The following is a 15,519-nucleotide window of genomic DNA, read 5'->3' on the forward strand; positions in this document are numbered from 1 at the left end:
GAATCCCATGCAGAATCATTGTGAACTTAAAGAGTTTAACAGCAGCCGGAAAGGCCGTACAGCTGGAGTTCTGGGATACAGTGGGTGTAAACCATAGGGCTTTTAAAGGGGACAGCACTAGACCTGTGAGGGACAGACAGCTAGATCACAGTTCCATCAGTTAGCAGGATATATGCTAGATCAGGCATCTTCATTCTGACAATAGGCCTAGTGACCTGCCAGCCAAAAGTACCGTGGACAGAGTATCCTGGACCTAGTAAACTGGTATCTAACACCGTAAGTATCCAAACAAGGGAGTTCTTTAGTTCTGTGTCAGGATCAGATCCTAACTTTAGATGTAATTTGGACCTCACTTGGTGTAATCATTTACATTGTTGTGGAGTCCTACCAAATTAGACTCGTGTTTTTTTCACCCATTTCCACTCCTTCCTGTTGGAAGTAAACATCCAGGAAAGATAGAAAGCAATAGAAAAAACAGCCCCAGCATTTCCTTTCATGATTACTCTTTTCTGTTTTGTTTTTGTGCACTTGCAGATGTCTTAAATACCTGGTTTGTTCTTAAATACCTGCATACAAATGCAGAGCTTGTGGGCGCAATTTATGAAATGGATTTGAAAATCTGGCACTGATTATTCAGTAGATAATATTATAGTTAACAGAAGGTGCAGTACAGGAGTTGGAGGGTTTTTAGCACTACATCTGCTTGATGGTGCCATACCATGCTCGTCATAACTGCACAGACCTAAGCACTGTTCCATGGTGTATGATTCAGAATGGTTACACCGCATAAAACCAATTAAATAAAATGTAAATTCTGTTGCTTTTATTGTGTCAGGTTCAACATTAAACAGAAGGAAAGAAAAGAGTGGGAAGTCTTGTCTTTTAGCATGTTACACATATGTCACTGGAGTGAGAGAATTGCCACTCATAGCAGATGCTGTTAGCTGTGATATTGCATATGTTGCACAATGCCATTTCTTTCTGGAGGTACAACATAGGACGGAGAAAAGTCCATGGTAGCCTGTGGTAGATTTGTGCTTTGCTGACATGCATACAACATTAAAAAAAAAAAAAGTTATTAGCCTGGTCATATCCTCTGTGCGAAGGTAGAAAAATCAGTTTAAAATACCACTATATTTTAAATAGGAATGGGAATATTGGTCCCCATCATTCATCCAAGAAGTATGACATTATCTCAGCTTCATTCAAGTTGACAGGTGCTTGTAACCTGTTGAAATGCTACACTGTTGGTTTTTATCTCTCAGACCCTTGGCAGATGTGCAGTTAAAGCAAGGATGGGATCTGATGCATGATCCCTACATGGTGTGCCCCCACAGCTGGGAGCCTGGATCAACTATAAGACTCCCAGCTGCAGGTGCACAGTGGAGCCTTTGGCTCCAATTGCACCCCAAAGCATGGGAGCCCCGATCTGCCACTGCTCCTAGCCCAGGAGATGTATCAGAGTTAAGGGCTCCAATGCACCTCTCCTGCTGGGAGTAGCAGGTGATCACAGCTCCCAGCTTTGGGGGCACATGGGAGCTTTTGACTCCTGGCTACATGTTCAGTTAATTGTGTGGTAGGAACCAGCCATAAAGTTATTATACATATTTTGTGTAATACGTTTGTGACTTATTCCTTGTTTTATCACGCCATTGATTGCATTAACCTGCGATTGGGTAACTATTTAAGACACGATTAACTGGTTACTCACAACTAAGTGTAACATGCGATGGGGACCTGGCAGTTGCAAGTATTTTGGATTTCAGAGGTAAGTATATTTGTTAGCTGTAAGCATGTTTCAGGGTGGCCACTAGGCAGCATATAGAAAGGTGGTAGGAATCTGAGTAAGCAGGAAGTAACCCAGAAGCTAAGGGCCATACTTACATTGCTTCCCTGCCAAGCCCAGCTCCACTGACAAGCCCTGCCTACTGACTCCCATCCTGCAGTGCCAAACTGCAGTGTGATTAGGCATCTTGGAGCTGAGCAGTTTAGAGCACGTGCCATAGCAGCAATCCAGGTTTTCCCTAAGATAGAGAGCCTGAGAGATGTACAGGGGTATAGCATGCTTAGGACTGCTCTAAGCCATCTCTGCTGCCTAATTGCTGGTTTGGGTACATATATAAAGCAGATGAAACAGTCCTTGGCCCTCATGGACTCAGCAGAGACGTGGCCAAAGACCCCAACAAAGGGATCCTACATCTTTGATCTTCACATAGAAGAAGCTGGACTGAAGAGACTGAACTAAGGCCTGAATAGTAAAGACCAAATTGATCAAAGTCAAGTAAAGACTGAATATATGAACAAGATACAGCTGTACAACTGTAAAAAAGGGAAAGAAGGAAAACAGATAAGGAAGCCCTCCAGCACAGCCATACCATTCTCACATATTCACAGACCTGGTAGCCTCATGGACTGAAAAGAGAATTAAAAGAACAGAGGATCCAAACACAACTTGTTTGGTGATTCCAGGCTGCAAAAGGGAAAGAGGATAGGAAAGTTAGGAACATTAAACTAGGGGCTTAGAGAGAAGCAAGAGAAGCAATTGTTCCAGGCCACAAATCACTCAGAGGCCACTGAATAGCTAATGCCCCCTTACATGATATCTTCAGGACACAACCTTACAGCAGGGTGCCTCCTCAATATAGACACTACATACAGGGGATGCTCCTCAAGATTTTCTCCATCATTAGAAAGACCTACGTTTGTACCCACACTGAGCCTAAAGCAGAACCCCCAGCAACATCAGTTTGTTTCCTTAAAATCCACACCACTGTGCCAGACAAAGGCAACAAACAAAATTGGGGGATGCACCAGCCAAGAAAAACCACCACAAATGGCCACATCTAGCCTGTTTTTCAAAAAAACCCACACCCCATCAGGATTCAGTTTCCAGAACCTGGAAGATGTCCACTCTAACCAGGTACCAGATGTTCCCTTAGACTTCTGGCTGAGATTAGCAACTAGAGGAGACTCAAGTTACTAACCTGTTCTGTATGCTGGGACTGTAAGGAGAGGATATTTTTCCCTTCCAGAAGCCTCACAGCTGCTCACCCCAGTTAAAGAAGGATAAGTATTTTCATGACACACAACATTGTGGCTCTGAAGTGGGCACACTTTCAGGTGAGCAAGAAAAGGATGAGTCAGCAAATGACTTCATAAAAACCTTCTACAGCCCAACAGATCTGTGGCAATAGAAAAATGAGAAGCGTCTTGTAGGGCTGAGGGGACAGGCAGGAGGGGACTGACCCAATACAGATTGGTAGTTCCCAGTAGATACTCCATCTGAATGGTGAACCGACATGATAGTGGTCCCTAAAACACATTAATAAGAGAAAAAGGGGAGATTTGATAAGTCTTCAAATACCTAAAGGGTGGTTATAATGACAATAGTATTCTCTGTGGGGACAGGACAAGGAGTTAATGGCCTTAAATTACAATAAGGGTGTGACAAAGATGGCTAACTGGGCTGAGTTCTCCTCTGAGTTCTTGTAGGGATTTTGAGGTGTGAGCCCACTTTGCTGTAAATAGTTCCTGTAAATAGTTTCATAAACAGGATACCTATCTGCCCTTTTCACCCCAAGGTCAAATGACAGCCAAGGCCTGACAGCAGGCTGCAGAGACTGCTCTCTGATTGGTCACCTATGATTGGATGTTTAATTTGATTATGTTAAGTTAGTTACTGGGTTAATACAATAGTTTTGCAACTGTTCGGTTGCAAGGGTGGCTGAGAGTACCTCGGGAGAAAGGCTGCGGCTCTGAGAGAGCAGGAGAGGGAAACAGTCGTCCCATGGAGGACAGAAAGCTGGAGAGAAAGGAGTCCCAAGGAGGACAGAGTAAAGTCTGGGAAAGGAGAGAGGAGGGAACTGCAGTGGCAAAATGAAGCCGGTTTGTTTGGAGATGGGCTGTGTTTGGGATGTCAGCCCTCTGACTCCTCTTCACCCTGCACTTTGAAGAAGACACACGCCTTCCCAGGAGCTGACCAAAAAAACCGAGCTCTCTGAGGGGGGGTTGCTATGGATTACCAGGAAACAGAAAAGAGCCAAGGTTTCAAACCCAGGGGCTTGCCCATTGTGAAGCCACCCCAGGGCTTGCTTTAGGAGAGGGAAACCAAATAAGGCTGTTTCTTGGGGAGTCCCATGGCAGAGCTTTCCCTGAAAGGGGCATGATCGGTGACAAAGAGAAGTTTAGGTTGGATATTAGGAATAACTTTCTCACCTGGTGGGTGGTTAAGCATTAGAACAGTTTACATAGAGAAGTTGTACAATCTCTATCTTTCAAAGTTTTAATGGTAAATTAGAGAAACAATAGTTATTCTGTCTGAAGCAGGGGATTGGACTAAATGACATCTTGAGGTCCCTTCCAGCCCTTTTTTTTCTACAGGTCTGTGCTTCTAAGGTCAATAAGAAAGTCCAGAGAGAGTAATATGTACTCTCATTCATTCAACATCAGGCATTTACCCTCATAGAATGACCAGACTCAAAGAAGATAGAGATGTATAGTTTCCTGCATCCCTGAAGGATTAGATAAGAAACTGGAAAATTCTAGCAAGTCACTAGCCTAGTAGCCCATTGTAAAAAAAAAGGCAACGTCCATCTCTGCACAGGCCTGACGGTTCAAGGCAGTCCTTGAGGCAGAAGGGTCAGGGCTGTTTCTTGTTTTGTGTTGACCTTTCATTTTTGTTGCATGCTCTTTACTTAAAGGTGTGGACAAGGGTTTTATCTCCCCTTGCTTTTCAGAGAGGAGGAGGTGGTGCTAGTTATGAATGACTACTTAGATAGTCACTCAGTGTAAACACTAGAGGACAGAGTAAGGATTAAGTATCTGGAAGCAAGACGTAATGAGGTCTTGTGCAGTATCTCCTGTCTCTGTAACCTGCACACAAGATATCTCAGAGTGGAAAGTCATGGAGTTATGCACCTATAGAAGAAGGGCCTACCAAAAACTCATAAAGTGTCCATGGGCATGAAACACTGAATGTTTACAAACTTTTTTTTTTTCATTCTACAGAATGTATATTCTCATTAGCCACAAAAGGCACCTATGTTTAATTAATATTTTGTGGGTAAGAGTTTTTTTATTTAACTTCCATACAACATTCCTAATTGTGTATGTCCTTTCTGTCATCTCCAGTTCCTTCTTATTCATCTTTAATCTAAGCTAGCCAGTCCTAGTTGTTATTTTTTCAGGTTTGTTTCTTTTAATATACACAAGCGGTCAGGAACACATGGCCCACAGGTCAGATGGAGCCAGTGGATCTTCCGGCCTCTGGAGCCAAAAGGTTTTGCCTGTGCCTGTGCCCATGTTGAGACTGGGCAGTGAGGAGCTGCACTGGGGCTGGGCAGCTAGGAGTACACCTGCATTGACACCACTTCTCCACCCCCACCCCCCAATCCCACCTCCACACCTATTTCCTGGCTGCAGCATGAGCATAGCCTCTAGCCAGTGGAGAACGTCTTGCTGTACCCGTGCTGCAGCTGGGAGGTGGGGAAGGCTGTGGGAAGAAGTGGCAGCAGTGTGGATGCAGTTTCCAGTTGCCCAGCCCTGATTCAGTTCACTACCAGCTGCATGCTACATCCACACTAGAGCTGGGGAGTGGGGGACAGAGCAGCTATGGCACAGGCAACTTCACTCACACCCCAACGAGGGGCTGGGAGAAGTGGTGGTATTGCAGCTAAAGCTCCCAGTTGCCCAGCCCTGGCAATACTCCCTCCCCTCCCCCTCCTTGCTGATGTGCTGCCAAAGCCACCCAGACCACACTGGACTGAAGCCAGGTTGTTCTGGCCCATGGTTTATAAAGATTGCCACCTTCTCATATATACAGTTTTCTTTCCTTTAATAATTTTCATTGTCTATAACTGAAGCCCTTCTGTTGCAGTTTTATCTTTGTTGAGATGGAATGGAACTCAACTCATTGTTCCATCAGCTTATAAAAAGATATAATATTTTCAGTATTTTCTGTCCTTTGCTATTTTGATCATAACATACCAGGTGTTTATATTCAGCTCTCTATAAAGATGATCAGTTGTCTTTTCTGAGTGATTGTAGTTGCATTTAAACCCCTATATGTGTGAGCAATTAAAGTATTCCTACCAAAATTACTTGAATGTGACTGGTTCAAAGTGAATTTCATCTATCACCATTTTGTCCAGACAGCCAGCATTTTTGGTCTTTCAGAAGGTCTTCTCTAATATTACCTAATCTAAAAAACTGTTGTAGTCTCTGGAAACTATACTGTCATACCTTACCCTTGTTCCAGGTTGTTAATAAATGAATAACACTAGTTGGTACAGATCCTTAGGTTGTTCTACTTTTGATCTTTTATGCTTTGGGAAATAACCATTTAGCCCTACTCTTAGTTTTTAGGTCTTAACTAGTTTTTTTCTGTTTTTGTTTTTTTTATAATATTTGTTTCTGAACCCATGACTCTTTATTATAGTTCCTAATATTTCCTATTTTGGACCATTTTAAAAGTTCATATAAAGTTCAGAAGCATTATTTAACAGATTTATCGACTTTTAACGTACTCAGCGAATTCTAGTAGTTTAGAGAAGTATGATTTTCCTTTCATAGAAACTGTGCTGATTTGCATCTATAGACTTGCTAGCTTCATTTAGGCATTTGACATTTTATTGCCATACTGAGTTTTACATGCATATGTGTACATACCCCTACTCAGAAAGAATGAAAAGATTAAGCTGCTGTTTTTAGATGGATTTTGTTTCTCAGGCTTGGAAAGTAGAATAAGTAACATAGCAATTTTTTGGCTGTAAGTCACCCTTCACCTAATGCTCACACATGAAAGCACTGATGTGGAGGTTTTTAGATCAGAGCTGCATTAATTGGACCATGGTAGTGTGTGGTAATTCCTTTTGCTTGTAGAGGCTGCCTGGGCATGAAATATCATTCATTGTTAGCAATGTCTCTAAAATGGTCAATCTTCAAGCCAGATTCTGGCCTACAGGAGCAAAGCCTGTAGGCTGCAAGCAGAGCTTTCATATGAGGAAATAGAAGTTTTGACTTAGAGCAGAATTTGGCCCAAAATAAAGAAAACTTTCATCCTCTGGGTCACTTGCCAAGTTTAAATCATTGGGTTCATTGGAGTGCTGCACAGGAATGTGGCTGAATTGATCAAAATTCTTGGGAGGTTCAAGAGAAACACATGCTGGAGCAGGAGCCCACTGAGCCCAACTGGAAGAACCCTGTTACTTTATTTGGAAAAGGATACGTTCAGTCTCATGCCCTTCCCCCTTCCTAAGTGTTCCTGCCCCGCTTTCAGGTGCCTGGCACTATTATTTGGAGCCATTCATCATAGCACCTGTTCTTGTTCCCTGTTTGTCTCTGCACTGGAGCACAAAGTGAGGGAAACTCATTACAATCTCTATCCCACATTTGTGTATATGCAAGACCAGCTAAAACCAAGTTCCCTGAGTCTCTTACCTGTGGATGCAGGAATATGTATAGAGCATATGCAAAAAAGTAGATGATTAATGTTAGCTATATTTTATTTTTAAATAATGGCTCATTCAATATACCTTGGGTTGTTTTCCTTTTTTCTTCAGGAAATAAATGTATGCTGCAATGTGATGGCATAGCCTGCCAAAAATAATGGTCTCATTTTTTTCTAGTACATATTATGTACAGTATATTCTTGGGCCCTGCTGTATTTGTCCAGAATTCTTTCCTCCTCCCCCAATACCACCCTCTTTTTTGTTACACTATGTCTTCAAATGAGGTCAAGAGAAAAAAATCATTAATATCTGCCAACTTCCTTTATAACCTTAAGGAAAAATCTTTGTATGATATCACACAGACAGATTTTCAATTTCCTTGTGTAATAAACAGATGCTTTAGGATTTGGATGTAATTTAAAGGTTTAAAATATCACATTGAGATTGATGAATAAATCAGTTGTGAAGACAAAAACATTGATGCCTGTTGAAAATACCTCTCCAGACAGGCAGGAAATGAAATTAGTTCCCAGTAAAGTGTGGAGATGAGGATCACTGTTTAGTTCTGCTGCAGGCTTTTTAGGACTAGCTATAGTGGCACAACGAAACTGCTAGGGCTACAGAAATCTAATTAAAGAGCAAATGTCCCTTCTGACATCAAATTAATCTTTATCAAGTTCCCTATTTTTATTTCAATCTGGAACAAGAAAATGAAATTTAAAATTCTAGGCATGTTGCAAAACAGTTGGTGATTTTCTCTTGAGCATTACAATGCAAAACATTCAGCATTGTTTAATTAGACCTCTAAGCACTCATTTTCTGAATGCTTTTTATTTCATCATTGTTTGTTAAGGACTTACATAAATAATACACAAATATTTGCTACAAGCCTAAATATAAGGCTGTCTTATGATGTTATGCAGATATATATTTTCAGTGCGTTTGGTTTGCTTGAACCAGGCTGAAATAATTACTGTTTACATTTTAGATGCAATCATATTTTACTAACCCTTCATTTTGCATAGTTCAAGAATTCTTAAATCATATTAAGGTTTAATTTATATCTTTAGTAATGTAAATTATTATTATTTGTATTAAAATAATGCCACAAAGCTTCAAAATAAATGAGTGCTCCATCGTGCAGTGTGCTGTACATGCACCTAATAAGGGACAGTCCCTAGGTCAAAGAGATTACAATAAATTAACAAAACAGGATACGAAAAAGGGAGTATAATGGGTTTCATTTTACAGATGGGAAAACTGAGGCAAAAAGATTAATGCCCTAAGTTGGAAAAGCATTTAAGCACATGTTTATAACTTGCACAGATAGTACCAACCTAGTCAGATTATGAACACACTAAAATTATGCTTGTGATTTGTTGGAATGGACCCAGCATAATTTATCTAATGTCACACAATATATCTGCATGGATCCCAGTCAGAGCTAGGCCACTGCCCTAATCTCAGAGCCATTTTTCCTTTCTGAAATTGTTTATTCTGCTTTAGTCTGAGTGAATCAGAAATAGCATAACATCGGTGTCCTCTGACTTTGAGAAACCCTCTCTGCTAGCCAGAAGGGTAATTTAGGTTTCTCTGACAGTTCTCTAAAGCAAGTTGCTAGACTTATCAACCTATTGTATGATGGTTTTTCATGTATTTGTTTGCTTCAGGAAAACTAATAAGAGATCACTAAGGGCCATTTTCTACTGAAGGTAATTCTCAGTGCCTGAGGCTAGAACATGCTCCATTAGTCAGTTTCTTCTTGCAGCTGAATTAGAAATGGCCCTAAGGGTAGCGTGTTATGATAATAGTAATAATACAAGACCCATTTTATGGTCTTTCATCACATAAAACTCTCCTTAAAATCAACAAGAGTTTTGCTCAGTTAGGATTTCAGTGAGGCTCTTTATAAGCATGAATATTGTTCTGTGTTTCTCAGATTGCAGACCAGTGTCTAAAAGAACAAGCAACATACAAGGTGTTTGGGAGAGTTACAATCAAATGATGTAGTTTCTTCATATAGTCGTGTGTGTGTGTATTACACACAAACTATATCCCATTATCCCTTCACTCATCCACTATTAACCAGTTTCTTGTAGGCATAGGAGAAATGAGTCTTCAGGAAAGCAAGATTTGAAAGAAAAAAGGGTATTGGCCTTGAGAATTAGGTCATGAGGGGCTCTCTAGGAAGAACGTAGAATGGAGTGTGGAATAAGACTGGAGAGTGGAAGAAGATTGTGATCAAGGGTAGACCTTGGTAGAGTGGAATGGAGAGAAAAAAAGACACAATAGAAAATATGTAAGGTGGGGCAGAGCTATGAAGGGCTTTGAAAGAAAGCCTGATTATAATGAAGTGAGAAAGGGGGAGTCAGCAGAGTGATTAGAAAAGAGGGAAGTGACATTCTGAATTTAAAGGATACTCATTCTCAAGGGCCTGAGTGAAACTAAAAATACTGGTTTGTTTATTTATTTTTTTTTAATAAAAAGGAAAAAGTGGTTCATCTTTTTAAATGACCAAAAAGAAATAAATTTCCCTGGCCCACTTTCCTAACAAATAATATGTATATAGCTAAAACAACCACATGCAAACCACTTAAACAAAAAATAAAGCTGTGAAGACATGAGCTTTTATCAGAATGAAACCATGTGGGAAGTTGGTCCAGAAAGACTGGATTTTCAAACAAAATATGTTGGAGCAGAGTCAGCTCTTGCTTTAGCAGCTACACCTCCTATAGGTGTCCCTGGAAATTGTACACACTTGCCTCAGGACTGAGTTTGGTCTTTTTCAGCAAATATTGTTTGGTTTGGTTGGTTTGTTATAGCGTTACTAAGTACTCAGCTATGAAGGTATTCTAACCATATAACTATCCTTTGTGTGTTATTTTGGCAAAACCTGTTATATTTGTGAAGTACCCTTGAAATTCTAAAAGTTCTGGTAGATTTGACAGGCCATATTTAAACATGCTAGTGCATTGAAAGACTCACAAATCGCAATCAATTCCCATTTAAAAGATATTTCATTTTTTTTAAATATATACATTTCTTTGTATCTTCCATTCCCCCTCCCCCTCGCCCCCAGCCCAAAAAACACACACTCCTTTCTTAGTTTTCAGACAGCAAGTTGTTTTGTGCTGCTTTTGCTACATTAATCCAACAACTGTTAAAAAGCTTTGGTTGAATTTTTGTTTAGTTTGAGAAAGAAGTACAAATAAAAGAAGAAGCAGATGGTCCCTTTGTGACTGAATGAAGAAAGAAGGTTTTGAGAACAATATGTGAATAGGTGTAGTCTAATAAAACACTCAGCCACCTGCTGCCTGCATCCTTCAAAAAGATTCTGTTGCATATTCTGGGAATTAACAACTAGTGGATCCTTAGTTTTATATAAAAGTTCTAAGGAACACACTGCCTTTTTCCCCCTGTCCTCCTGGCTTAACATTGTTTCTGTTCTTCATGTCTTAGTTCCATACTATAGCTGTATGCTATCAAATATTTTGGTGCGCTTTTCCCCACCCACCCTGCCCAAGGAAGATTTAAAAAAAAAACGGATTGAAAGAACGCCCACACATTTTTTCCTGTTTTAATTTTAACTTAAAAGTAAAAAGTACAGGGGAAATATACATATTACTCCTTGCTTTACACATACTACTATTATAAAATTTTCGCACTTAAACTGTTGCTTGGTTTATTGTACATTTATCAGCTTCCTTTCTCTTCTAGGGATTTACTCTTCAGCCTGATTATCAGAATATCATCAACCCCACATCTACGGCTGCACAGGTTGTTACCCAAGCAATGGAGTATGTTCGTTCAGGGTGCAGAAATCCTCCAGCACAGACTGTGGACTGGAATAATGACTACTGCAGTAATGGGTAAGCAGCCAGTGAATGCCACCTTGTGTTGAGCAACCTTTATGACACAAGAGTCTAATAGGGAGTTGTGAAATAGCTTTGTTGCATGTTCCCCTACTGATTTTTTTAAAAAAGCATCTGTGATGATGTTGCATTTATTTTGTAGTTGAATGGCTGTGTGAAAGCAATATGCACAATACATACATTATTAAAGGTTGCTATTGCTTTATCACAAAGTACATTTTAGTACTCAAAAACTTTAAATTGCCAGAGAAGCATAACTGTGATCTTTTGACCCAGGAACAGGGTTGGAAGGGTCAGATCTAAGAAGAAGAGTGGGTAACTTTACATGGATGCCCCTGTAGTATTTTCTTCCAAATTCTTCATCACTTTCCTTTACAGCGGAAAAAGCACTGGCTTGACCTGCAAATCCCATGGTTCTCAGATGCTATAGGGCTGCATATGATATAAGAAACTATATAGAATAGAATAGGGCATAGTGTCATTCTTCAAATGCTCCAGTCTAGATCCTATGCAGCATATCTCTGGTGAAGCAATCAAAGTCATCCCAGCATCAGCCTAGAGACTCTTATGTAAATGGAAGCTGGAGGGAGAATTATTGGGTGCCTATACACATGCTTCTTCGTGTTCTAATTAGAATGCATCGGAGCAGGCTTGATTACTTGAGTCTGCTCCACAGTCTAATTAGAATGCTGCAGTTTTGCTGCAGCATCACATATATTAAGCTCTACATGTTTTAAAATAACCATGTGGCGCTTTAACTAAACCTCGTCAAATGAGGTTTAATACATGTGAGGCTACAGCATTTTAACTAGAGTGGCTGCCCAAGAACTGCTCTAATTAAAACGTACTCCCTCCCCCCCCCCACACACACACTTCCAAGCATGTGTATTAGGCAGCCATTGGTATTAGCTCTCTTACCTTTTGTTATAGATTCTCCACTACTCTTCAGAGGGTAGATGGTACTTCATGTACATAGTCCCTCAACCTGTGCCTTCTGGCATGCCTTCCCACAACAACTAATGCACTTGAGCGAGTCAGTAAATCTCACTGTGCCCCATGTTTTTCACCTGGAAAATGGGGAGCATCACATTTCTTTAGCTCACTGGGATGTTGGAAGCGTAATTCAGCATTTACCTTGGGTACTTTGACATTTCTGGATGCTGCCATGGAAGTACAAATTGGTGTTGCAGTGGTAGTTTTTATTAGTAGTAGCAGTAATACTTTGCAGCTGTACCCTATTGACCCACATAGTATGGCTTGAGCTAATAACAAACAAAATATAATAAGTTCTTTGGTAGGGCTATTAAAAATTTGACTGGTTTAAATATAATCTGTATTTTTTTTATCTTTGAATAGGGGCATGCAGAGGGACAAAGCACTGTACCTTACCTGAAAATCTGAAAAACCTCTCCTTTCCATGGAGGAATGCAGGGAAGTCTTTTCATCATGGATTGCTTTATGCAGTCAAGGCAGTTCTGCATTTTATTAGAAAATACAAGTTGCTAAGCACTTAGGACTATTTGAGCTTGTGGGTCACCCACTCTGGAAAAAAATAGTCTTGTTTCTTTCTTTTCTTTTCCTTTATTTTTTCTTTTTTCCCCTTCTCCTCCTCTTTTTGTTTACCGAGATCCTTTAACGGACATTGCTTTTCTTCCTTTCTGAAGGAAATTTGGACCATTCAGATTTTATGTTGGTTTTTGCTGTGAAGTGCTGCGCTAGTAACTGCCTTAGCAACTGTAGATGTCTTGGATAAAAGTCCTGGATTTTCCATTGGTTTTCATAATGGGTGTTTATATGAAACTACTAAAGACTTTTTAAATGGCTTGATGTAGCAGTCATAGCAAGTTTGTAAATAGCATCTATGTTACACTCTCCTAGAGTATAAAATGTGAATGTTTTTGTAGCTAATTGTAATTGAAACTGGCTCATTCCAGTTTATTGATTTCACAATAAGGGTTAAATTGGCAAACATTCATATTTTTACTTCATTTTTAAACAGCTGACTAATAGTTCTATATTTTCAAAGTATTTGGAGAAAAAAGAAAAATATTCCCAAATGATTTTAATTAAAAATATTGGCTTTGTCTCGTTAAATAAACAAAAAAAATAGTTGGGGGGGGGAGGAGGGGAGAGAAAGGAACTTAGTGTGGGGGAAAAAGTAAACACATTTATTTTGTACTGCCTAAAAATGCTTTTTTTTTTTAAATCACTTTATGTGTAATGGTTAGTAAACGTCATTTAAATCCTTTTATGTATAAAACTGCCAAATGCTTACCTGATATTTTATTAGATGCAGAAACAGATTGGAAACAGCTAAATTATAATCTTTACATATGGCTATGTATTATTGTTTCTTCATACTGTGTCTGTATTTAATCTTTTTTTATGAAACCTGTTGCGCCTATTTATGAAATAATAAATATAGGTGTTTGTAAGTAAATTTGTTAGCATTTTAAGGAGATTTCTTTGATGCTTTAACTTTTGCTGACAAAAATTATTCACAACTGGTGTGAATACTTTATTTAGTTTTTACAAAAACAGTGACTAACGCCAAGCCTGCTTTTTCTGGCAAAAAATGAAGGCAACCAACACTTATTTCTGCATTTTTGTTGATGCAAAAAACAGATATTTTATGTACTTCCCTTTTTAAAGCATTGTAACAGGAAGTTGCCGAAAGCTAACACATAAGCCACAAGGCTATATAAATAAAAAGGTACGACGCTGCCTTTGGAATTCAGTTTTGGTTAATCAGCCAAGTGAAACCATAATGAATAAAACAAAAGAATTACTAAACGTGCTTCAGCCTTTTTATCACAAATGCAAAAGTCCGATGATAAGAAAGCAGTGATTTTGCTTTTGAGCTGTGGGGAATGTCACAAATAGCACCTGAATGAAAAGTAACAGAGCAATGGGATAAGGAGTAAGAATGCCAAAATAGAATATTTTCAGGGTTTTAGATCAGGAACAGTTAGGAAGGAATTCAACCTGAATGCCTGTCCAACTGATGAAGAGTAACACTGATTTGTATTTCATATATGAAATAAAGATAGTAATTCTGATTAAATATACAATATGGGATGCAGTCAACATTTTTAAAAACAAAAATATGCTTGCTTTGAAATGATTTTAGGCAATGTACAACCTGAATCACTTGAGCATGTAATAACTAATAAATAATGCAGATCAGATGTGATTACTCAAATGACTGTAGCTGAGAGCTCTAATTTTCCTGTCTTGAAACTGTATAAGAACTCGTGATTAAGTTCACAGTTTATTGTTTGTCTGTTTAGTACTTTAGAAATATACCAGCACTACTAATTACCCAATGTCTTCTATTTATTATATTATAGTAAACTACATTTTCCACTCATATTAATTCTAAAGTGAGAAGATAATTGCTGGGGATGGAAACAGTCAGGTTTGATTTTGACGGGCAGGTTTTTTTCATTTATCAAAGAGCTGTGTTATCTTCATCTTTTTTTAAAGCAGGTGTGCAGACAAGAAATTTAAGTTGTTAATTTCAGTATCCAATCAGAATTCAAAATACAAGCAAAATGAATGTAAATAAAAAATACATCATGAATAAAATTACTTATTCTGTATGAAACTATTGCTACTGGGTGTCTATTAGTCTTTAAGAGCTCCAGCCTACAATGTGCTAAGCAAAGCACTTAAGCTATTGCTTAATATCAGTTTCAGTGAATTCAGTGGGAGTTCTGCATTTGAAACTAAGGTAAGACCTAGCCTTCAGGAAGACGAGCAATGTTGGTCTTAGCTGTGCTGAAGTAACACTTAATTCTAGAAGAAATGATTTCCAGCTTTGGCACAGAAAAAGCAGTTTTCCCTGCCAGGCCAAAGAATAAGCAGTGGCTGGTTGCCATCTGCAAGGGGCTACCTGCTACTTTTTTTTTTTTTTTTTCAATTGTGGATTGACAGATACAAAGGTCAACAGCAGGATCACAAAAGATAAAGGTCAAAAAGCCTTGTATAAGCAGGTGGAAGTCCAATAAAGTTTATAAGTTTGTATCTCTTCCCGAAGCCAAAAGTAACTTCAAAAAAGGAACGATATAGAACCAAGCTGTAAAACCCCAGCTCTCAGATAGAAAATAAATAAAAGCTACAGAAAAACAAACAATTTATAAATAAAAAAAATACAGCTAATGCAAATATTTTAAATGCAGCAAAGACTTCAAACATTC

The 15,519-nt window shown here is 39.0% G+C and overlaps 1 protein-coding gene across 3 annotated transcripts in view; it reads left to right on the forward strand.

Annotated features, from left to right (window-relative positions):
• The window catches only part of TOX (thymocyte selection associated high mobility group box), a 306,122-nt gene extending 291,195 nt beyond the window's left edge, over positions 1-14,927 (forward strand). For all 3 annotated transcript variants that reach the window (XM_059724058.1, XM_059724059.1, XM_006269533.4), the window contains 2 exons: positions 11,166-11,317; positions 12,677-14,927. In XM_059724058.1, coding sequence (XP_059580041.1) covers positions 11,166-11,317; positions 12,677-12,713 — 189 coding nt within the window. In that variant the 3' untranslated portion in view covers positions 12,714-14,927. The remainder of the gene's footprint in view (positions 1-11,165; positions 11,318-12,676) is intronic.
• The last annotated feature ends 592 nt before the right edge of the window (positions 14,928-15,519 follow it).

The sequence above is a fragment of the Alligator mississippiensis genome, chromosome 3 (genome assembly GCF_030867095.1).
Source record: "Alligator mississippiensis isolate rAllMis1 chromosome 3, rAllMis1, whole genome shotgun sequence".
Taxonomy (NCBI): Eukaryota; Metazoa; Chordata; order Crocodylia; family Alligatoridae; genus Alligator; species Alligator mississippiensis.